We start from the raw sequence: 26233 nt of genomic DNA on the forward strand, positions 1-26233 counted from the left end.
TTAGAGCAATTCTATTTTAAATCCTACAAGTAGATTTTCTTGTATTTTTCCAATAAACAATAAAAAGTTTTATTACTTAAACAAATAAAAGAAATAAATGTCCTTGTCCGTTGAAACACACATAAGTCAAGTTTAAGGATTTCTACAGCCTCTCGACATATTTATAGCTGTTATATGATGTACGATTTATAACAAACCGTCTTGTAATAGTTTTTGTTTTTTCTTTATTTGGTTATATATTGGTCTTTTGGCTTAAATATTGTTCTTTCATTGTTTCTTTTGGCCATCTTGTGATTGTGTAAATCTTGATGTTGCAAATTCAAATGATTTACTTTTGTTGTTGATATAGATTTTTTTCTTTTTCTCTTTATTTATTTATGCCTTTAATCCTAGTTTTATTGCAAATCAACTTTTAGTGTTTCTGTGTTATTGAAATGAATTGTTTTCTTATTGTTTTGTTTTACTTTGCCTTTTCTTTATTATTGAAATTTTGTTTGCATAAATCTTTTGTCGCTTATTTAAGGCTCTTGTATAAGGTCAGGGTTTTTTGTAGAGGTGGCCAGGTTTATTGTATTTTTTTGGGTTAAATATATATTTGCAAAACAGTGACTTTAACAGAAACAATACGAAAAATCTGCAATTAGTTTTTGCTTTCTTACAGGAAGATCATTTCTTCCGAACATATTAGAAAATGCTTTGCTAAAAAATTGTCATGTCACTCTCTCAGTACTCTGACTAACAGCTTTTATTAATCAAATTATTTTGTTGTCAATCTAGCTCTCGATTGAGTCTGTATGAATTTTTGACAAGAGAAAGAAACAGTTTATTCTGTTGTCACTCTAATTGTTGATAGAAGAGAGAAATTACCAGAGAATACTTGCTATTGCAATGGAAATATTGAGATTTTTGGGAAGTTCTTAATAAATAAAATGCAAATAGTCATGTCTATATGATTGACAGAAAGAAACAAATGCATCTCTATGCTAGACCCTATGGGTACGTCACAGATAAAAAGTTTATAAACCTCAAACAAATCCTAACAATACAATCTGCCAAATTTTAAAACGATTTTATATTAATGTTATCTATTCTTAAATGACCTATGTTTGGGTTCGTCTGCACAAAAATAAATTCTTTATAGATTTTTACTTTACAAAATATCATCTTTACTTTAGCATTAAATTATAATTAAAAATTTAAATAATTAAGTGTAAAATTGTATAAACATTTCAAGGAAAATAGGAAATACTATAAATATTTATCAAAAATAAGACTAAAACTTAAAAACTTAAATTAGTCTTCCTCCTCCTCAACATCCAAATTTAAGCAATTAATCCAGAAATGATCCATAGTGTTGTACAAATGAGGCAAGAAATTGCCAATGGAATGGTTTTCATCGGTGTAAGTCTGGAAAATAAACAAAAACATAGTTAATATATCTGAGAAATAGATATATAAAGGGAAATACTAACCATTTCCTCAAACAAAATATCGTTGGCTTGCAAAACCTTGGCCAGCATCAAGGACTGTTGGTAGTGGACATTATCATCACCCGAACCGTGAATCAGCATGAAATCATGATTACGGAAATTTTCCACTTGCAGCAAGACACTGGTATCCAAATATTTTTCTGAATTCTCTGAAGGCAAACCCATATAACGTTCGGTATAGATGGTGTCATAGTATAACCAGGATGTTACTGGAGCCACTGAAATGCCACATTGGAAAACTCTTTCGGTATCATTGGCCAAGGTGCGGGCGGTCATATAACCACCATAACTCCAACCCCAAATACCACAACGATCTTTGTCCACAAAGTCGAATTTGTTTTGTAAATATTTTGTGACATGAATTTGATCTTCTACCTCAAATTCACCCAAATGATTGTTGACCGAAAACAATAAATCCTTGCCCTTGTTACCCGTACCACGGCCATCAATTTGCACATAGATAACCTGACGATTGGTGGTCATGTAGGCATCAAAGCCCACACCAAAACTATTGGTAACTCTCACCGAATTTGGACCACCATAGACATAGATAATCATGGGATATTTTTTGTTGACATCCAAGTTGGGAGGAAATTGCAGCTTGGCTATACCCCAGGTACCATCAGCCAAAGGAACTTTCATAAAATCAGTTGTTGGTCTAAGTTTTGTGGATAGCATGGCGCGGAAGGCGCTATTAGCTTCCCAGTTCTTCACTTCGGTATTGGTTTTAGTGGCGAAAATTTTCGTGAAACTGGGATTGGGTCCACTGCAGGAAACAGTGTAGTAGGAAAAGCTTTTACTGAAGGAGGCAGAAGCCGAAAGACATTTCTCACCATCCACATCAGTCAAGTTACAGGTTAAGCAATCTTTATTACTAAAGACATGATAAATGGAGGGATCGGAACTTAAGGTGGCCTGGTAGTAACTGTTAAAGAGAAGGGTGAGCAAAAATATTAAATATCAAATTCAGACATTGAGTATATAAGCACTTACATTTTATCATTGCTCTCATCATAACCATATACCTTCAACACCGTGAACTCTCCCAAAGAATTCCACTTATTTTGTCCCGTTTTCAAATCTAAATTCCAAACTTGATACCAATTATCAATCCAGTAGCTAAATAGACAATTTTCACTTTGCTTCAAGCATATGGGATTGCCAATGGTAACCCAGCCTTTAGGCTCTTCAATACGTTTCACCTCCTCACATCCACCCGACACGCTGCACAACTGTAGACTGGCAATATTTTGACGTCTATTCAACCAGGTGATCAATAACTTGCGATCACTAGTCCAGGCTACACTTTGTAAAATATGATCCTCGCTCACCACCTGCACGGGAGCCCTAATTGTCACATAGCTGGGATCAATGCTCAAATCGAAAACTCTTAAGGCCACCACCGGATTATTGGTGCCAGGTTTGGGATATTTCAAATCCACCTCTTTGGGATATTGATACTCTGGATCGTTTGCCTCACCATAAAGGAAATATTTAAAGGTTTCCACATTGGTGTCATTGAAAACACCCACAGCCAAATAATTGCCATCATCTGACCACCACATGGCAGAACCACTGCTCAAAACCTCCTCCTCGTAAACCCAATCGGGTATGCCATTATAGAAAACACCATCAATACCATCCGATGTAATTTGTACTTCCAAATTTTCTCCAAAGTGAATAAAAACATTGTTATTGTAGACATAGGCCAAACGATCCTTAATGGGGGACCAAGCACAAAATTGCAATTTTTCACCATTATGTATATGTATAGACCTCTGGGTGGCTATATCGAATACATCGTATTTGGCAATGAAAGAATGTCTGAAGACCTCCTCAACATCATAACGTACTAGAATCTTGGTGTTGTCGGGCGATAATTTAAAGGAACTACTGTGATTGTAAATATTCTATGAAAAGAGTAAAGATGGGTTTATGTTTCAGGTTTTTTTAGGAAAATTCAAATACTAAACTTACCAAAAAATCGGAGGTAACAAAGATCGAGTCACTGCTGTTGGCAGCATTAAATTTGTGAATTGATCTATCGGTGGAGGTGTAATAAAATTCATCATCTGAAATAAAGAAAGGAAGATAAAATAAGTTTTAGTTCGGTAAAGTAACAAATATATTTTTGCAAAAAATTAGCTTAATCTGCGATTTTGGAAGTTTTGTTTTACTTCTTTAATTTGAACAAGTAAGAGAGTTATAATCGGCTGTGCCGAATCTTATCTTACCATTCACCAAATTATACTTCAAAATTATTTTTTTTAATATTTTTAGGTAAACAAAATTTTTTGGAAAAAAAAAATTTGAATAATTTTTTAAAATTTTTTTTTTTTTTGTTTTTTCAATTTTTTTTTAATAAAAAATTCGGGTTAACAAATATTTTATTATATTTTTTTTAATATGTAGGTCAAAAATCGAGGTTGTCCTGGTTTTTTCCTTATATCTTGTGGACCGTTTTTCTCGATTTTAAATAGCAACCGAGATTTGATGTATGAATCGTGTATGTAAGTTATTTGGGGGCTTCGGAAAGTTGATTTCAACGGACATGGCTTAATCGACTTTCACCGAATTATTACTTGTGATGAAAAATGGATCCATTACCGAATTGCAAGATATTGTATGTGAAGCCCGGCCAACCAGACGAATTGACACCAAAGCCAAATATCCTTGGTGCTAAGGTAATGCTCTGTATTTCGAGGGGTCAAAATGGTCCAATCTATTATGAGCTGCTGAAATCTGGCCAGACCATTACAGGGAATCTATACCCAATGCCCCTGATTCGTTTGAAACGAGAGTTGACCAAAAAAAGCCCAGATATGTGGCCAGACATGAAACTGTAATATTCCATCATGACAAGGCTCGACTACATGTTGCAATACAGACCAGTTAAAAAGTATTTAGAATCAAGTTTTTGGGAAGTTTTGCCTTACCCACCTTATAGTCCAGACCATTCCCAGTCCGACTACTATTTAATTCGATCGATGCAGGACGCTCTCTTTGGAACAGAGTATCGGAAATTGGCTTCATTAGCTCTTGGCCTCAAAAGATGAACAGTTCTTTTGACTCGTAATCCATATGTTTTGTATATATGAAACTTATTTGGAGCGAAATTTTTTTAGATACATATATAAATTTAACATTTATGGCCGATAAAGTCCAATTTCGAGAGGACATTTGTATGGGGGCTAGGTGAAATAATGGACCGATTTCAGCCAGTTTCAATAGGCTTGGTCCTTGAGCCGAAAAAGTAATGTGTACCAAATTTCATCGAAATATCTTCAAAATTGCGACCTGTACTCTGCGCACAAGGTTTACATGGACAGCCAGCCAGCCAGCCGACCAGACGGACGGACGGACGGACATCGTTTAATCGACTCAGAAAGTGATTCTAAGTCGATCGGTATACTTTAAGGTGGGTGTTAGACTAATATTTTTGTGCGTTACAAAAAAAAATTCGGGTTAAAAAATATTTTTCCCGATTTTGACCCATTGTAGGTCCAACAACAATTAATAAATTAAAACAAGTAAGAAAGTATGGTCGGTCAAGCCCGACCATATAATACCCTACACCAAGTAAATGAGTAAAAATATTTTTCTTTTAAAATACAGTACGGGCTCGATTTGTGCAACTACCTATTATTGCAACTGACCGATTAGCGCAACAGCCTATTTTTAACATTAGAGTCTTTATAACTGCAACTTTTTTCAAAAAACAGACGCGATAAGTGCAACTTAATTTTTTTTCATATCTAATATTATTCAGAAGTTATTCTATTCTCTTCACTATTTATTCTGGTTGTTTTTTTAATCAGAAGCGTAATTCAAAACTATTTGCCAAATCATAGGCACCTAAAAAATACTTTCACGACGACACTGCTCTCATAAAGAATTTTGGCTGTTATTCACAGTTATTTTTTATTCAAATACTTTTTTATTTATTCGAGTACATATATTTATTTACACCATTTATTATACCGTACACCACCATAGTGGGGAGGGTATTATGCGTTTGTGCAGATGTTTGTAACGCCCAAAAATATTAGTCTAACACCCACCTTAAAGTATACCGATCGACTTAGAATCACTTTCTAAGTCGATTAAACGATGTCCGTCCGTCCGTCCGTCCGTCCGTCCGTCTGGTTGGCTGGCTGGCTGTCCATGTAAACCTTGTGCGCAGAGTACAGGTCGCAATTTTGAAGATATTTCGATCAAATTTGGTACATATTACTTTTTCGGCCCAAGGACGAAGCCTATTGAAACTGGCTGAAATCGGTCCATTATTTCACCTAGCCCCCATACAAATGTCCCCTCGAAATTGGACTTTATCGGTCATAAAAGTTTAATTTATCTATGTATCTACACAAATTTCGCTCCAAATAAGTTTTATATATACAAAATTCATGTCACCAAATTTTGTTACGATCGGTCCATAATTAGTCATAGCTCCCACATAGACCCGCTTCCGAAAATCACTTTAGCGTGCATAAATCGCTTAAAAATGTTGGTATACACACAAAATTCAACATAGTTAACTTTAATATAGACATAAATAACACGACCTAATTTTATGGTGATCGGTCCATAATTGGTCATAGCTCCCATATAAGGCCCACTTCCGAAAATCACTCAAAAATATAAATTATTGATATTTTAAAAGAAAAATATTTTTACTCATTTACTTGGTGTAGGGTATTATATGGTCGGGCTTGACCGACCCTACTTTCTTACTTGTTTTTACTTTGTTTTGTTTAATAAATGAATTAATTACTTTTTGTTAATTAAATTGCATGTTTTGGTTAAAAAAAGAATAAACAAGTAAGAGTGCTATATTCGGCTATGCCGAATCTTATATACCCTTCACCTTTGTTGTGGATGCATTATTATTTTTTATAATTAGTATATATGTATGTACATTGCCCACTTTCAGCGTACAGCATCCTAAATTTATCAAGAACACAAAAAACAACAACAACGCCAAACGAAACAAAACACCAAAAGAAAAACAAAATACGCAAGGCAATGAAACCAACACACATCCAAACATACGTTTAATTGTATAAAAAACAACAACAACGCCAAAAGAAACAAAATACGCAAAGCATGCACATTAAAACATACGATTTGTTGATTTTTTGTCAAAAAAACGAACACACAACCAAACAAACGTTTAGTTGTATAAAAAACAACAACAACGCCAAAAGAAACAAAAAAAAAACAAATACACAAAGCTTGCACACCCAAGCATACGTTTTGTTGTTTTTTTGTCAAAGCATGCAATACATTGTGTTTTTTGATGAAATTTTCAGAGGTTGTCTCGGATTTTTGCTCATATCTCCGTTATTTATGGACGGATTTTGCTGATTTTAAATAGCAAAATTCTCGAAAGTATGTCTGACAGAATTGTTGAAGATTTGGATCCCGGAGATATCTGGGGCCTTCAGAAAATTGATTTCAACAGACAGACAGACAGACAGACGGACAGACAGACAGACAGACAGACAGACAGACAGACAGACAGACAGACAGACAGACAGACGGACATGGCTTAATCGACTCCGCTATCTATAAGGATCCAGAATATATATACTTTATAGGGTCGGAAATGAAAAATGTAGAAATTACAAACGGAATGACAAACTTATATATACCCTTCTCACGAAGCTGAAGGGTATAAAAATAATAGCGTATATAGTGGTTGCTTATTGCAACATTTCGAATATCGCAACAACCTCGATTTCCTTTCGGTTGCGCAAATCGAGCCCGTACTGTATCAATAATTTACATTTTTGAGTGATTTTCGGAAGTGGGCCTTATATGGGAGCTATGACCAATTATGGACCGATCACCATAAAATTAGGTCGTGTGATTTATGTCTATATTAAAGTTAACTATGTTGAATTTTGTGTGTATACCAACATTTTTAAGCGATTTATGCACGTTAAAGTGATTTTCGGAAGCGGGTCTATATGGGAGCTATGACTAATTATTAAGTAGAAATTTGTAACCGATTATGGCCAATAAGCTAGGTTGTTGAAAATAATAATTAAATAAATAAAATAAAAAAAATTATGGACCGATCGTAACAAAATTTGGTGACATGAATTTTGTATATATAAAACTTATTTGGAACGAAATTTGTGTAGATACATAGATAAATTAAACGTTTATGACCGATAAAGTCCAATTTCGAGGGGACATTTGTATGGGGGCTAGGTGAAATAATGGACCGATTTCAGCCAGTTTCAATAGGCTTGGTCCTTGGGCCGAAAAAGTAATATGCACCAAATTTGATCGAAATATCTTCAAAATTGCGACCTGTACTCTGCGCACAAGGTTTACATGGACAGCCAGCCAGCCAGCCAACCAGACGGACGGACGGACATCGTTTAATCGACTCAGAAAGTGATTCTAAGTCGATCGGTATACTTTAAGGTGGGTGTTAGACTAATATTTTTGGGCGTTACAAACATCTGCACAAACGCATAATACCCTCCCCACTATGGTGGTGTAGGGTATAAATATTGCAAATGCTTCAAAAGCAATCTATATTTATGATCAATGATCATTTTAACGCCTTAACTGATTTTTTTTATACAAAATAAGATCAATTTGTGATGGTTGCAATTTGTTTAAAACAACTAAGAGAGCTTTTTTCGGCTGTGCCGAATCTTATATACCCTTCACCAAATTATACTTAAAAATATTTTTTTTTAAATAATTTTAAATTTTTTTTTTTTGTTTTTTTTTTTTAAATTTAAAAAAAAAAATTTTTGGAAAAATATTTATTTTCCGTTTTTGACCCATTGTAGGTCCAACTTACTATAGCCTTATATACATCGATGCAATGGACTTTGAAATATCTATCATTAGTAATCCAGATATAGATCAAAAATAGGTCAAAAATCGAGGTTGTCCTGGGTTTTTACTTATATCTCAGCCATTTGTGGGCCGATTTTGTCGATTATACATAGCAACCGTGCCGGAAGAATTCCCGATATATTGATGTATGAATCGTGTATGTTAGTTATTTGGGGGCTACGGAAAGTAGATTTCAACATACAGACAGATCGACTTCGCTCTCTATAACGATCCAGAATATATATACTTTGTGGGGTGGAAAATGAAAAATGTAGAAATTACAAACGGAATGACAAACTTATATATACCCTTGCCACTCATGGCGAAGGGTATAAAAATGCAAAAAAAAACTGTATTTTTTTTTTCGAAAATTTGTGAGCACTGATCATTTATTTAAGAAAAACTTTAAGATCAATTTATGATGGTTGTAGTTTGATTAAAAATGCTTAAATATTGCGCTACTTATTATCAAAAAACAATCTGTATTTATGATTAGATCACTTATATTTTTCATTAGAAAATGGTATCAATGAGATATTCTATTTCTGATCAATGATCATTTATTTTAATTTTATAAAAATAAAATCAATTTGTGACAGCTGTAATTTTATTAAACAATGAATTAAATATTGCGTCTTTTTGAAAAACAATCAGCCCAATTATAAATAAAAAATTCCCCGTGAGTGTTTTCCCATTGAATTTGAAAAATGGAAAAACTCCCGGGGAATTTTTATTCATAATTGGACTGAATATTTATTTGCGATCACTGATCACTCATCTAAAATAGATTTATTATTCAACAGAAACATAAAACTCCTCAACCCTAAAAATGGTTTACGCATGATATTCAATAAACTAGAGCAGTATATAATTCGATAGTAAATTAATATCGGTTAGAACTAAGTCGGTTTGCTATCGTATAATAACTTAAAAACATCGGTACAATATTATACGAGTGACAATGGGGCTAAGGGAGAACAAAAACTAGTTAGTAACTGTACTGCGGTTGGGACAGGGAACTGCCGAAAGGATGGTTTCGTAAGGACTAACTACAGGCTTTAATTGTTAAAAAATTTACTTAATTTAACACCAAGTTAATGCTTACACAAATATTGTACAATTATAAGGTGTGCAAATTTTAAATATATAGAGCTGAGGTTAGTATTAACTACCAGTTAAAGTGAAGTTTAAAAAGAAATGTAGTTTTTAATTTACAAATTTATTATTATATTGCGATCAGTCCGATCGGTGTAGAAAAATTCGTTTTTATACCTTTATATACCCTTCTCACGAAGGTGAGTTTTTCCGACCCTATAAAGTATATATATTCTGGATCCTTATAGATATCGGATTCGACTTAGTCATGTCCGTCTGTCTGTTGAAATCAATTTTCTGAAGACCCCAGATATCTTCGGGATCCAAATCTTCAATAATACTGTCAGACATGCTTTCGAGAAGTTTGCTATTTAAAATCAGCAAAATCGGTCCACAAATGACTGAGATATGAGGAAAAAACCAGGACAAGCTCGATTTTTTACCTATATCTGGATTACTAAGTCATTAATATAGACAATATGAATATCTAATGATAGATATTTCAAAGACCTTTGCAACGACGTATATAAGACCATAGTAAGTTGGACCTACAATGGGTCAAAATCGGAAAAAATATTTTTTAAAATTTAAAAAAAAACAATTAGAAAAAATTTTTTTCCAAAAAATTAAAAAAAAACAACTTTGGAAAAATAAAATAAATTTTGTTTACCTAAAAATATTTAAAATTTGTATTTTAAAGTATAATTTGGTGAAGGGTATATAAGATTCGGTACAGCCGAATATAGATCTCTTACTTGTTTATCATTTATTTCATTTGAAACTAAATATTTGATTTATTAAATACAAAATCTATATAACTTTCTAAAGAATTTCCTATTTTTCTTATACAACTTTAGATAAGATTCATTAATACATACTTTGTATGTTTTTTTTTTTTAATTTATTAAGAGATCTTATCTGGAAATAGGTTTTCAATAAAACTTAAAATCTAATCTAACTAAAGTTAGTAATTCAATAGCAAAAGTAAAGCTATTAAATCTATAAACTTTAGTATATAGTCACTCAAATAGCTGTCAAAATAATAGCATATCGTTAAGATAAGATTATTAATATTAAGGATGTATATTAATCATTGGAAATTCATGTATGTACTGTATGTTATCGTTAAAATATCAAAATTATTTATTAGTTTAACAAAGTTATTTAAGTTTTACGTCAATTAAGTAGTTTTTGGAAAAGTGTGTCTTTTATATAATGTTTAGAAAAAACTTTTCTATTTTATTTTCTTATGACAATTTCATGCTCTAGTTAAGATTTAAACAATATAATGTTTAGATATGACTACAATTAGTTTTTAAGATGTACTTCCACATCTTCATTTACAAGAAGAAATTGAGTTTGTTCAAGTCGGAAAATTAGCTGAAAAGAAATGTTAGAAAAACAACAATGACATTGTTACTTAATGGAAAACACATTTGAAGAGCTATTAGGGCATTTGATTTGAAGAGAAAGTTCAGCTAACTTTGTCGGCAAGAAGAACATGAGTGATCACTGATCACAAAAAAAATTAAAATTTTTCCAAAAAAAAAACTTACTTACTATGCTATTTTTGATGAGTCAGTGATCGCAAATACTGATTGTGTTTGAAAAAGGTGCAATACTTAATCCTTTGTTTAAAAAAATTACCTTATTTTTTTAATAAATGATCAGTGATTATTATTGTTATTGGTAATTAAAAAGTGATCAGTGATCACAACTAAAGAATATTATTTTCCCAAAATAAGTTTTGGAAATTTTTTTTTGGGAAAATAAAAATATTCAATACGAGCAACCCGTTTTTAACGCGAAACTTTTGTTTAAATATGCTAACATTTTTATTGAGCCTTTTAAGAAACTTCGACCCTCCGTAGGCCCTACATATCTAAAAAACTAAAAAGAGATCGATCAAAATAATTAAAAATCAAAAAATAAATCAATAAACCTAAATAACTCTTGACCTAAAAGTGATAACCTACATATGTATATATGTTTTTTGTAGATCTTCTCAAGGACTATTCATAATTTAAATATCAGCTCATTCGGATCATAAATAGATTTTTGGCGATTTTTTTAAAAAATGTGAGACGCAAGCTCCCGTATTTTTTTTTGTTAATTAAATATAAAGAACTTTATTTACAACTTTGGTATCTTTGGTGACCCTCACTGAAATTTTCCATCAAACATTTTCGTAGAATATTTTAATCCTTAAATGTCCTTTATGGAAGGACTTTTCTGGTATTCTCAAAATAAGTGTCAAATTGACCCCTAAAGAGTGGAAATAGAGGGTTAAGATTTTCCACAAAAATGATCCCCATAAAATTCCACAATATAACTCTGATAATAAGAATTCTCTCAGACATTAACTTACAACACTTTTGTTCAGTTAGTATAATGCACCCTTCGATCAAAAAATAAAAACTTTGAACCACTGTAAAACAAATTCAGACCAGCTGGACTATAAGTTTATTCCACAGAAATGAATTATGATATCTCTATACTGATATTTAGTGAAATTTTCTGTCAAAATGTTCGTAGAATATTTTAATCCTTAAATGTCTTTTTTGAAAGGACTTTTTTATATTCTCAAAATAAGTGTCAAATTGACCCCTAAAGAGTGGAGATAGAGGGTTAAGATCTTCAACAAAAATTATCCCCATAAAATTCCACCATATAACTCTGATAATAAGAATTCTCTCAGACATTAACTTAAAATTTTTTTTCAGTTATTATAAAGCACCCTTCGATCAAAAAATAAAAACTTTGAACCACTGTAAAAAAAATTCAGACCAGCTGGACTATAATTTTATTCCACAAAAATGAATTATAGGATCTCTATACTGAAATTTAATGAAATTTTCTATCATAAATGTTCGTAGAATATTTTAATCCTTAAATGTCCTTTTTGAAAAGACTTTTTCTTGATATTCTCAAAATAAGTGTCAAATTGACCCCTAAAGAATGGAGATAGAGGGTTAAGATCTTCCACAAAAATAATCCCTATAAAATTCCACAATATAACTCTGATAATAAGAATTCTCTCAGACATTAACTAACAGCTTTTTTTCAGTTAGTATAATGCAAACTTCGATTATAAATAAAAAAGTTGATCCACTGTAAAAAAAAAATTATCTACTCAACATGTCCTTTCAGAATTTTGTTGGACAGTGTAAAGTTTTATATCAACCTAAATTTTTCTACCAACTTTTGTGAGCATCGGTCCATAATTGATCCTACCCCGCATAGATCCCCTATATCAGAAAAATATTTTATTGTCAAAAAATAATTTATATACGAATATAATGATATTAACATAAATTTCGACATAAGTCATTTGAAGTTTTAAGAAATTAATCACTCTGTTAAATTCTGTAGAGTTCGAACCATAACTTATTCAAGACCCCATATTGATTGTGGGTATACAAGAGTCGGTGCCCTACTTTAAGACCTCATAGAGCCGTTTCTGATGTATATGTGCGGTCCTCGGTTACTCCTCTGCTATAACTATGTAAAAATGCTTTTACATTTAAAATTGGACGAAAATATCTTAGGTGCCCTACTTTAACACATTGACTGCCAAGACACTTTCAGCAAATAAGATGCTGGGGGCCAAAGCATTTTCTTTGTGTAATCTCTTCGAAAACGTCAATAGTCTACTATCAGTAATATTTACTGCTTAGAAACAGATTTTTTTTATAAATAAGAGGGTCTTACGAAATGGCGAAAAGGATTTTTTTATGGGATACTGAATTAGAAAAAATACTCAGTACAAGTTCAGAAAGTGATAGAGAATGTGATGGGGAACTTCCAGACAACATCGAAAAAATTCTTAAAATCCAGCACTATTGTCTGACATGGCTAGAGAGAATAATAGTCGTGTCGGACATATGTGTCCGACGTGGCGTAAACCGCATAGTGCAGTGTCACATATATATGTCCGACGTGGCAGTCAATGTGTTAAGACCTCATAGAGCCGTTTCTGATGTATATGTGCGGTCCTCGGTTACTCCTCTGCTATAACTATGTAAAAATGCTTTTACATTTGAATAGCCTATTAGAAATGAAAGATTTAGTTCTAAAATATTTTGATTCTGCCCTCATTGTCCCTAATTCAATTTACAAAATGTTTATGGTTTATTTTATAAATCAGGGAATAACAATTCCATTAAAATCTTTCACATTTATTTTTTTTTCTCATTAGAAATCTATTTTATTTTCTACCTCTTATCTCAAGACGTGAAAGAGTTAAAAGAAAATTAGTTAACACTTGAAAATCTGTTTAAATCAATTCAGAAGGGGAATTGACATTTGAAGAAAGTATAAGTAGATGTCGTAATAAGAGATTTACTATATTTATTACCTTTTTTTTTGCTACCTACCCTACAGTAACTCGTTATTAGATTTTAAAATTTCATTCTATATACTACAATTAGACCGTAAATAATGTTAGGAAAAAAATTCAATAACTTCTTTATACGATAACATTTTATAGTAATAATAACACTGTACTACAGCGATACGGCACACAGTGGTATGGGTTCATACATTTTTTTGCAAAAAGTAGAAGGAGTGCTCCTATGATAATAAAATTTGGTACACTTGGCTAGTTTCATATAGAAAAGCTAAATATTAAAAATGATTCATATCGGATAGTCCCTAGGGGTACCTCCCATACAAGGGTCCTTCCAAAATAACATTGTATCAGTCATAAATTCTTAAATAATGCAGCGATCTTATTTAAATTTTACATATGTTAGTTCCAAGTGCCTAGATATCATACTAAAAAGTATGAAGAAAATCGATCCATATTTGAACCTAGTCCACATAGTTTTATCGTTCAAAACTCACATAAAAATAATAGTATCGTGATGAAATTTGACATAAACAATATTTATATAAACCCAAATCTATCTGTTAAGTTTCATAAGCAATTATGCTCCTATCCCCCATATAAAAAGTAAAAGCCTAAAAGTATGCAAATCCTTTTATTGTAAACCTTTTATTGCAATTTATTGTAAATATTCATTAAAAATACGTGAGTTTTATCACAAAATTTATAAGTTTGTTCAGCGATCGCAAAAAGAAAATAATCCAAACATGGAGGTAGACCGAGCTAACTTATTTTTTTTCTAATGAAAACTGCAAATGCTAAATTTTTTTGGAGCCATTTTGATTTGCTTAGATCTCTTAAACTATATATGCAATTTAAATATTTTTTCTTTCCTATTAAATTCAAAATACTATATTTTAGTAAAAATGCTCTAAAACTATTGGTAGTTGAACCATATTTATTGTATAAACAATTGAAATGTAGTAAAATGTTCATCAGTTTTCATTGCTTTTGATATTTAGATAACTTTACCACACTCTTTTTTATACAAAATTTTATTTTTTTCGAAAACAAATTATGCTTTTCTACTAATGAAACATTTCTCTATAGAATTGCATCATTAGATTTCTAAAAAAAAACCTGTAAAAAATATACTTTTTGCCAAAAAAATACCACTTTTGCGGCATTAAACTGATAGGATAATGATTGAGAAAATGTCGAATGTTGTGCCAACAAAGCGGCACATGCGGGAAGTTTTGCTTGACTTTAGGGTAATTATGACCCAATAAACTCAGAACAGCCATCAGAAACTAATTTGCAAATTAAGTTTAGGAACCAGGAGCAAAAAGTTGAAGAGTGCCTCAGGGCATTGTTGACGGTTTAGGTGTAAAAAACAATAATCATGATACAATTTTATTGAAAATCTTATAAAAAAGAACTAATAATAACTCACAAAAATTTCATGCACAAAAATTATGATGACATCACTCACAAAACAGCTGACAGAAAAAAAGATAAAAGTCAGAATGCATTTCGACTTTCGAGAGAAATGTTAACAAATCTGTAGCTAAAGTCACAGTTAAATTTAAAAAAGAACAAGTAAGAATCTTATATACCCTTCACCAAATTATACTTCAAAATAAAATTTTTTAATATTTTTAGGTAAACAAAATTTATTTTTTTTTCAGTTTTTTTCATTTTCAATTGTCTTTTTAAAATTTAAATTTTTTATTCTGTTTTTTAAATTTTTTTTTTAATATTTTGCGAAAAAAAACTTTTGGTGAAAAAAAAGATCAGATAGGTCCAACTTACTATGGTTTTATACAAGTTGTATTAACAAGGTGGCAGCGTAACTACAACAATACAAGAACAATAGTCATCTTTTTAACCCTCCGGCGGGTGAAAAGGTCCCTGGGGACCTTTTTCATTTTCAAACTGAAATTACTCCTTGATGGTCAATGGGAAGTATACCCGCACCCCACATGTATTCCAAGGAAATTTTATCTAGAATCGTTTAAAAAAAATCAAAGCGATCCGACCAATAGTTTAGTTTCTATTGAGATTTAAATGTGTTTAGTACGGAACGTGTGAAAAGGTACTTGTACTGAAATTTCAACAATAGGTTTTTAGGCTTTTTTAATATAAAACTCATAAAAAATTAATAATGTTATATACATATAAAAGAAAATTTTTTTCTAACATTCATTATACATGTATAATTAGTAAATAATAACAAATCAAAACAAAATAATGTTTAAAAAATGCGTTTTCATACAAAATTCCCTAAAGGTTCATGTGGACCTTGTACTTCGTATAACCTCAACTGTCGGAGGGTTAATCTTACAACAAATTTAAAAATGTTTGTAAACAAGCTTTTGACATTTCACAAGGCAAAACACGAGTAGAGCAAAAATAATAGTCAGCTGGCGTTACGCTGCCACCTGGTTAAATATGCATTGGGTTTTATATACGTTATTGCAGAGGTCTTTGAAATATCTATCATTAGATATATTGTCTTTATTAATGACTTAGTAATCCAGATATAAGTCAAAAATCGACGTTGTCCTGGTTTTTTCCTCATATCTCAGCCATTTGTGGACCGATTTTGCTGATTTTAAATAGCAAACTTCTCAAAAGCATGTCTGACAGAATTATTGAAGATTTGAATCCAGAAGATATCTGGGGTCTTCTGAAAATTGATTTCAACAGACAGACAGACATGGCTTAATCGACTCCGCTATCTATAAGGATCTAGAATATATAGACTTTATAAGGTCGCAAATGAAAAATATAGAAATTACAAACGGAATGACAAACTTATATATACCCTTCTCACGAAGGTGAAGATAAATGGTTTTTTGTAATGCCTGCCTTGAGACACTCTTGCGGTTTAAAGGGTTAAGTCATTATTTTCCAAATTTCAAAAACAGTTTGAAGTCTCAGCGTTAGGATACGTCAAGTTCGAGAACACGCCAACAAATAATTAAACTTGTCTATAGCTTGAGATTTTTAAACTAAATTGTGAAGTAATTTGTCTGGTCTGCAAACCATTATAAACTACTTGGCAGTGCTTTACATTTTTATTATTTTGTAGCTCAGTGTAATTTATATGTGTAAATAATTCCCAGAAGCATGGCTTTTACACCAGTTGAGTAAAACATTTGTTTTCAGAAAAAAAACCCCTAAGTACTAAAAAACATTCCTAAATTAAAATGATTAATATTTTAAGACTCTTGGATTTCTTTTAGATGACCTTAACCGACTTGAATAAAACACTTTTTTATGCATTTAAAAAAAAAAAACACACACAAATTTTAAAAACAAACAATAACAGAAACTTAAAATTATAATTAATTTTTTATCAAGCTCTATGTACACATTTCTAAATATAAAAATAATTCATGTAGAGATTTGTTTTTAAATTTGTGTCAAAAAAACATTTGTTGTTAATTAATTTAGCTCAACCCACCTGTTATCCAAGTCCCATTAAAGCCGCGTATCTGTGAAGTTGCTCTAATTGCTTCTATTAATTTCCAGGGCTGTTTTTGCTGATGAGTTTTTGTTTTAACGACACCCGCTTGTGAAACACTTAAACCATAAATGGCAATAAATGCCAAAATTATATTGAAGTGCATGTCTAAAGACGAGCAGAGTAAACAAATACAAAAATATAGTAAACAATTTGTTTATAAATTAATTAATTAACCTATTATCACATTTAAAGCTTTAGGGAATATATTTTTTTAAATTAGTTTTTTTTCTTATTCTTTTTTAAACTAGTTAATAATATATTCTATGTTTAGTAACACTAAATTTAAAACATATTATTTTCAAATCTAATGAAACCGTTTTAGAAACAAGATATTTATAACGATCAACAACAACAATTTGAATGGTACGTACCGCCTGAAGAGAAACGATCTTAACAGTACGACGTTGCTTAACAGACTAACGCAACTAGTGAGTACAAGTGTGAGCGCAGAGTGTTAGATATTCAAAACAATTTCATTCAACTTTGGGTATTTCACGTTAGAGATAATAAAATTAAATGCATATTGGTACTATTTGATGTGTATGGTACAATTTAAGTCGGAAATGTACCAGGGTAAACAAATAGGAAATTTTAAATTTTTAAGATTTTTTTTCTTGATTAACCCTAAAATGGTTCCAATTGAAGAATAATCCAAACTGCGACTCTAGTATTTATCAAACTTGGAATATCAAAAATATTAAATAATTTCAATACAAATTTTCGGGGCTTGCAGCTTCTAAAAACACGAGTATTTAACCGATATTTATGACTTTTTGAAATTGATAGGTTACACAGGTCAACAGCATAAAAAGGCTTCACTAACCACTATATAGATCTGATAAATCATGGTTACCTAAGTAAAAAAATTGTAAAATTTTTTAATTCTATGAATAGATTTTTTTAAAATTTTTTTTTCTAAAATTGTGAATTTTTCAGATGTTTCTTCACATATCTTATGATAACACAAAAAGGGTTAGTCCGATATTATTGAAGTTAACTTAAAAATGTTCCTATTTACATAGCCTTTAATCTGTTTATATATTGCGTTTTAATCGGCTCAGTAGTTTCGGAGTTATAATAACAAATTGAAGCAAAAAATATATTTTTATGTGAAAATAGCAAATTTTTTTTGTTTTAAAAAACTCATGAAAAATCGAAAACGGCATAAATGGTTCAGGTTTATTGTTTCGCCACAAACCCAAATATAATAACAACTACATAAGATATCCATCATAAAAATCGATTAATTATTTTCTAATTTATTCACAATTAAGTGAATTCGCTCATTTTCACAAAATTTTACTTTTTTTTTGGATATACATAAAATTGAGTAGTTAATGTTCTTCTTACGATTGATTGAATTTTGAAAACATTTTCCCCATGCTATTTACAAATTTTCACATATATATTGCGTTTCAATCGGCTCAGTGGTTTCGGAGTTATAATAACAAATTAAAGCAAAAATATATTTTTTATGTGAAAAATTATTTTTTTTTTGTTTTATAAAAATCATGAAAAATAAAAATCGGCAGAAATTGTTCAGATTTATTGCATTATCGAAAAGCCACATGTAATAGGAACAAAATGAGATATCGATCATAAAAATCGATTGATTATTTTCGAATTTATTCAAAATTAAGTGAATTCGCTTATTTTCAGAAAATTGTATGCGCGTACAAGTGTGTACTTTGAGTGTACCACCGAAACTACTCAGCCAATTAAAACGCAATATATAAACAGATTAAAGGTTATGTAAATTTTGTAAGTTTATTTCAGTAATATCGGACTAATCATTTTTGAGTTATCATAAATTATGTGGAGAAGCATCTACAAAAATTCGCAATTTTAGAAAAAACAAAAAAAAATAAAAAAAACTTCTCCATAGAATTTAAAATTCGGACCATATTTGTACTACTGGAACCACAATACATCAAAATTGTGTAGTGGTTTAAAAAGCCTCTAAAATTTTTTCGATTTTGTTGGCCTGTGTTATCTACCTACCACATTTTTCACCTTTCAATAAAAACTTCAATTTAGTACATTTTTTTAGTACCTAATCAAAATCTCTATTGTCCATATTTGAAAGATTTCATTAATCCAAAATAATGTCTAAATTTACTGAAGATCTCCAATTGTTTCTTATTTAAATAAAGTAAAAGGGAGTTTTCCATTATCTTGTACGCTTTAACCCAAAAAGTACCAAGTAACTTAGTACCATATCTGTTGGGAGATTTCAAGTGCATGTTAGATAGTATATACGTACTAGTGTTTGTGTTGAATTACACACAAACATAAATCTACAATATTTTCTTGTATTTACCCAGCAGTTAAGCAAGTAGTCAATGTATCACTTATAGGTAGTAATCACCACTAATGTCTGATCACTTGGCTGGCTCCATTTCATACAATTTGGATAATTTGGCAAGTATGAGCTCTTTGTAGTGCAAATAAAAGTCAATTGGTTATTTTATACATCCCAGGTCTTCTAGTGTAACGACAATTGTCCCTTAAGTAGCGTGTAGTTACTTTAAACGTTGTGAGTAATTCCTACAAATTGCGTTGATATAATTCTCATACAGTTTATTTTCTTTTTTCTTAAGTAAAGTGAAGTCAATTGTCACTTTAGTGTCTCTAAGTAACCTATAGTGTAGTTACTTTTAATTTTTTTATACTGCACTTTAAAAAGTAGTAGTAGTTTACCCATCAGAAGTAATCTATTGGAGAGTTGTCGGAGGAAGGTTGGTTTAATAGCAACCGATTGCTTGGACTGTCTATATCAACGATCATTTGAGGTGAATTAACACCCATACATGTTAAAATAACTAGTTAAGCAGCTGATCCAGTAACCAATAAGGTAGGTAGTAATGTGACTGACTCTATGTAACCGGTATGTGAATCCAATGCGTTGATTTTGAACCAGCTCAGAACTCAGACATTCTCATTGTAATCAAAAAGGGTAAAAAAAAGAATAACTAGTGACTTACCTAGTTGTGTAACTAGTTGTCACCCTAAATGATAGGTAAAATCACTAGTTCGGGGAGTCCCCTAGAACTGCTGGGTTTTTTGTACGATTACATATGTATGTTTATTGTTTGATTTCTTATCAATTCTCTCTCATCATCAATAACAACTCTCTTTTTCTCTTTGTTTACATATGTATTTACAATTTCAAAGCCAACAACAAAACTCTTGATGGGTTAATACACCAGAATCTCGATTATCGTTAGAATTGATTGGGAATCTATTGAAATTGTATTTAAAGAAACTTCATATTTATTTATATTTCCAGAAATATTATTGCCTAAGCGAATTTATTAGATATTTCCAAGACACAAGTTCGAACAGGTTCACGTTTATTAGTACCTGAACTTGTATTTTCAAAATTAAATTCAAATATAACCGATTTAATGAAAATTATTATTTTCTTCAACAACACGGTGTCAAAGCTACTTATATAAACAACAAAGCTGCCGAAAGCTTTGGATTGGAACCTTCTAGTTTTGTCCGTTAACTAGAAGGTTAATTCATGTAGCTTCTAGAATGTGGCACTGTGAGTATAAGTAGGTTCGGTTTATTTAAAGGAAATTAACCACCGTTTTTAAAAGGTAAAAACGTAACACTATGAATGGATTAGAAAGAACCCTTAAGCTAGTGTCCAGTTTGATAAATATCATAATTGTTGAAATCGCAACTTGATGCATGATTAGAGAGCCTTCTTATCATAAGGATAGAAACATCACTCTCTTGGATACATCTGTAAAAAACATAACCACCCTCATTCTAAGATGTTATTAAACGAAGAAGCGCAACATGATGAAATAAATCAATAGTTCTACAACGTCAAGCCTCTGGTTCTCTAACACAATGTAGTGGTAAGGACTTGGAATATTTAGCTTCCTGTTAATGGCTTTCTTACACGAAACACTATGAAGACAAGTCAGTGGTACTGAGATCATCAAAATCTACCCACAGTGTCAGCGATGCATCCAACCGAGACTAACAATGGAAGAGCAGGACTAAGTAAGTGATGTATATTGTGTCTTCAACAGGAGTTATTTAAGCTTATGGAATATTTCATACAATACAAATATGATTTATTGGGGTACTATAATTTACATAAATAATTTGTACATAAAAAGGAATCACTCACCCATCAATATTTCAGGCGAAAATTTACTCTATCCTGATATGCTCTGCTGAGTGTTTCAGAAGGAGATTGAGAGGCGTTAGGATTTATGTGATGTCGGATAGTCAGGCAGCACTTAGCGCCATATATTTCTATGAATTTGACCATCACGGAATTTGACCCACATTGGGGTAACTTACCTGTGCTCAACTAATCTAAACAATTCATTAATATGTCCAGACGAAGATGCGAAAGTTGCAATTCCTCGGAATAGCATCTAATCTATTCCATGTAGATTTTGTGAGCTGTACGATGGAACCTCCAATGTTTGCCTTAATGGCATCTGGGGATGTTTTTGGTCTCCCGCACCTTTTAAATTACATTTTGAGCTGCCCAAAATATCCTATGGGTCGCAGTGAATGTAGTCTTACTAATAAAAATCTAATAAAATAATCTCAATTCAAAGTCCTCAATATTTCTTAAAATAGAACCCATTATGAACCCATAAAGCAATTGCAATATTCAGAATGTTTCAATGCCAGCATACACAAACTGCCGAATTCATCCTGCATTATAGATCGTTTCAATCCAATGTCCAACTGCTTTCATTATTCCGACTTTTGCCTCTTCAATAGTCATACTATCCAGAATGATGCCAAGATATTTGGTTAATTAATTTAACAATTCTTTCCACTGTCCCATGGTAGCCTTCTTTAGTCAATCCATGACATTCAATTTGAAGCTCAACTTACTATCCACAATGATATTTGTCTGTCCCCCATTAACACGAAGTCTGGTTATGCCTTAACTAATAGTTATACAGTCGGTTAAAATTATTTTTGTATGAAAACTGTCAGTATAACTATTAGTTAAAACATAACCAGACTTCGTGTTACTGGGGGTGTGTCGAATAAATAAGATCTGTTAATACACTTAACTATCTTTGAACCAAGCCTCTTAGATAGTTTCTTAAAACTCAGTTTGAACTTCAACTTACCATGCAGAATGATCCCAAGATATTTGCCTATTAATTAGTTTAGATCTGTCAATAAATCCATTCAATGATCTTTGAACCCAGCTCGCTACTCTTTTCTTTGTACCTTCTTCAATCGATTCGTGACTTTCGGTTTGAAGCTCAACTTGCTATCCTGCATAGGGTTCCTAAGTAATCAGGAACATTTTCAAGAGAATTCCTGGGAATACTTTTGTAGATATTTCTATAAATCCGTAGATCTTTCTATAAACAGTCTTTAAACCCAGCTCCCAACTCTTTTTAATGGCTCGTTTGTTGCCTTCTTCAATCGATCCATAATTTTCAGTTTCTCAACTTTCTATCTACAATGATCACAAGATACTTCGTGTTACTCAGTTTTATTCAAAACGACCAAAAATTGTTTTTCTAAATCCGCAGAATACAAATCGCATCTACAACTGAGATAAAGAGTGTCATACGTGTAAAAATTTGGGCCGATTTATCTGAAATTTTGAGATAAAATTCATAAAAAAAATCCAAACCAAGTGCGATTTGAATTCACCCATTTTAATTCACTTCCCGTGTTTTTTTAATCTTATTATCAATTTTATTTCTTCCACTAAAACAATCGCCATTCTACTGTATTTTTTTTTAATTTCGATTTCAAATCTTAATGTTATTTATTTCCCGCATTTTATTTGCATATCATTATCTTTTATTTATCTTCTTTTGTCTAGTTGTATATTATGATTTCAGAAATGCTTCTGTGTAAAAAACTATCATGCCGCATAATTGTCAGTCGATCGAATTGTTTCTTGTATTTGTCCAAACCAACTTCATTCATCTTCATCAGCGTTGCTTACTATTAAACAAACGATCGATCAATCAATCATGCTTATCAATTCCAGTTCTATAAACATTTTTCCCTCCAGCAGTGGCTCCAATCGTTAGTTTATGATGTTTACATAATGGATTGTCTCGTATTGAAATAAATGTCAATGACTTTAAATTGCAAGTGAATTCTTCAGTTAGTTCTAAATGTACTATGTAAATACTAAATAATGGGAAAATAATGTTTGTGGTTAAAATACGTATTAAGACAAATAAAATGATTAATTTATCGGCTATTAGAGTTTTGTATAGACTTGGGTATAAGTAAAAATAAAATTTTATTTTTATATATTTCTAAATGATATATGTTAATTGCACTGTGGTTTTTTTAATAATAAATGCTACGCGATCTTTAATATTACATGTGATTTCAGATTGCTCTTTTCTCTTTAAATATCTCTCTTTGTCTGTTAGTTCAACATTTTAACAAATTAAATAGTAGTGTTTATGTCGAAACCTCATTATTACCACAAGAAAGATAAATTTGTTTGTTTTAAACCAAATATTCAAGGTCGCGTTCCCCTTTTCTTTAACACATTTCATTTAATTACCAAAACATGTTGTTTAAGCGTAAATCTACATAGTGCTTTGAAATAAAAATACTGTAGTATAAACCATGAAATATGAAAAACAATGGAGAGAGCTATAGGTAATTAGTTACAAGTAACTTAACGAATAGCCACTCTCTCCATTGTAAATATTGTAACTCTCATGAAATTAGGCAGTTGCAATCGAGACTGAATTCAGAAAGGTTGGTATATTACCAAACTCAATAAACTTAAAATTATCCCCCGAAATCTAACCCCCGTTTTCTTTTTTTATTATTTGCATAAACAACAAATATTTGCGATTCGACACAAACATTTTTTGGTCCATTCGAGCCGAATTGGAATATCGAACAATTTTTATGCAAATATTTTAATTTCAGATCGCATTTCATAAAATTAATCCCCGTGGAAATATTCACAAAAACCCCCGCATAATAAATAATTACCATCGTTGGAACATTAAATAACAACAATCATCAACAAATATCAAAAATTTGGAGAATATAAATATCGAAGTAAGTTCAAAATTAAAACAATTCTAATATTAATATTGTCGATTTTTTTACAAAAAAAGTGCACAAAACATACAGCGAAAAGTACAAAAACAATTGGTTTACAGTTACATATGTATATACATTTTGTGTTACTTGATCAAAGTTCTTATATACTTCACTTAATTAAAACGTGTTCCACAAATAAATTAACAGCGTATTATTTATCTTCATAAATGTTAATTACATCGTGTTGAAGTAAATATTCTTCATCTCTCGATCACAAGAGTTAATAACTGGTATAAACATTTTAAGAGAACTTATATGAAGTTAAAAGTGTGTTTCTCTTTTTATCTTCGCTCGTTAATATTTAAAAACCAATACTCTCGACAAAAGAACAAACAAGAAGTTGGATGAATGTATAACAGTTTAATAGAAATATCTTATGTTCGAACTCAATCAATATCATTAAAAAGACTTACAAGTACGTTCATACATATATGCGAACATATTATTATTTCACACATTTACAGTGGAGGACAATTGTTTCTGAAATTTATTTTCTTGTTGAAATATTACATATTGTATCTTTTTTGCACACACACCCACACATACTGTAATTAGGCCATATTACATATTAATGGTAGCCTAACAATATATTGGATATTTTCTTATATTTTTTAAATATTCGATTAAACCGTTGATTAACTGTATATGTAATTGTTATTATTTTATATAGTGGGTAAATACATTAAAATTTCTATTACGGTCTCCTAGTTTTATACTCGTAATCCACCTATCGCTGTAATATCCAATCGTATTTGATTGTGAATTATAAAAAAAAAAAAATATTTATTCAAGTGTTTCTTAAAGAGCTTACTAAATATTTTGTGTAGAAGTTATTTTTCCGATTCTGTACATTCAAGTAGCTTCGAATTCTGAAAATGTCGGTTCTAGATGATTTTATTAGAGCTTCAGATAGAGTAGTCGAGTTCCAGGCGTATTTTGAAACCTTACCTGCTGAAGGCCATTCGGTTCATTCATTAGAAGTCCATAAGGATGAGATTATTCGGATATGGAGTGAGTTCAGATCATCTTATGATACGATACTGAATAAGTTCACTGAATTAGAATCAGTTAATATTGAATCTTTAAAATCACGGTTTTTTTCGACGTTTGAAGCACATGTTAAAGTTCTTTCACGTTCCAATCAACTTCTGGACAACCTTTGCCAAAAAACCGCCCCAAATAACGCATCTGAGTCAGTCACAAACACTCTACCGGATTCTACACATCATATTACTTTACCACCATGTGATACCGAAATCTTTCATGGAGACTATCAGTCTTGGCCAACTTTCCGTGACATGTTCACAGCTTTATATCGAAATAGTAAACGTTTATCACCCGTAGAAAAGATGTGCCATTTGTTAAAGAAAACGCAGGGAGAAGCTCGCGAACTATTGAAAACATGTCCTATAACCAATGACGGTTTCGAGATGGCTTGGCAAAACCTTGTCAATCGTTATGAGAACAAGAGAATACTTATAAACGCTCAACTCAAATCTCTTTTCAATATCTCTCCTATTTCAAAAGAAACTGGTACTAACATTAGGCATATTCAAAGAACTATAAATGATTGTGTTACCAATCTTAGACTTCTTCAGATCGATACAGGGAATTGGGACATAATATTTGTTTATATTTGCTCTACGTGCTTACCCGAAGTTACTCTAAGTTTATGGGAACAATCGTTACCTGACCGTAGAGAGCTGCCAACCTGGAATCAAATGGACTCTTTTTTGACAGCCAGATTTCAAACCTTGGAATCTGTAGCGGATATTCGTACCACGTTTGCCACTACCAATTCATTTAATCCTGTTAAATCCCAAAATC

The 26233-nt window shown here is 31.3% G+C and overlaps 1 protein-coding gene across 1 annotated transcript; it reads right to left on the reverse strand.

The window, feature by feature from the left end:
• Positions 1–1142: 1142 nt before the first annotated feature.
• Positions 1143–17754, reverse strand: LOC135950324 (venom dipeptidyl peptidase 4). The gene is made up of 6 exons (XM_065499864.1): positions 17680–17754; positions 17246–17413; positions 3468–3562; positions 2484–3400; positions 1473–2415; positions 1143–1407 (listed from the first exon to the last, which is right to left on the reverse strand). Exons 2-6 carry the CDS (start codon positions 17409–17411, stop codon positions 1294–1296), a joined length of 2235 nt encoding a protein of 744 aa, XP_065355936.1. The 5' UTR covers positions 17412–17413; positions 17680–17754; the 3' UTR covers positions 1143–1293.
• Between the last annotated feature and the right edge of the window lie 8479 nt (positions 17755–26233).

Source organism: Calliphora vicina, chromosome 2, assembly GCF_958450345.1.
Source record: "Calliphora vicina chromosome 2, idCalVici1.1, whole genome shotgun sequence".
NCBI classification, from domain to species: Eukaryota; Metazoa; Arthropoda; class Insecta; order Diptera; family Calliphoridae; genus Calliphora; species Calliphora vicina.

Excerpts from the sequence above, each read along its gene's own strand:
- LOC135950324 (XM_065499864.1), bottom strand. The coding sequence starts at position 17,411 with ATGCACTTCAATATAATTTTGGCATTTATTGCCATTTATGGTTTAAGT. Across the intron at positions 3,563-17,245 it reads TAATGGGACTTGGATAACAG|ATGATGAATTTTATTACACC; the intron begins GTGGGTTGAGCT and ends TCTTTATTTCAG. Across the intron at positions 3,401-3,467 it reads TTGTTACCTCCGATTTTTTG|AATATTTACAATCACAGTAG; the intron begins GTAAGTTTAGTA and ends CTCTTTTCATAG.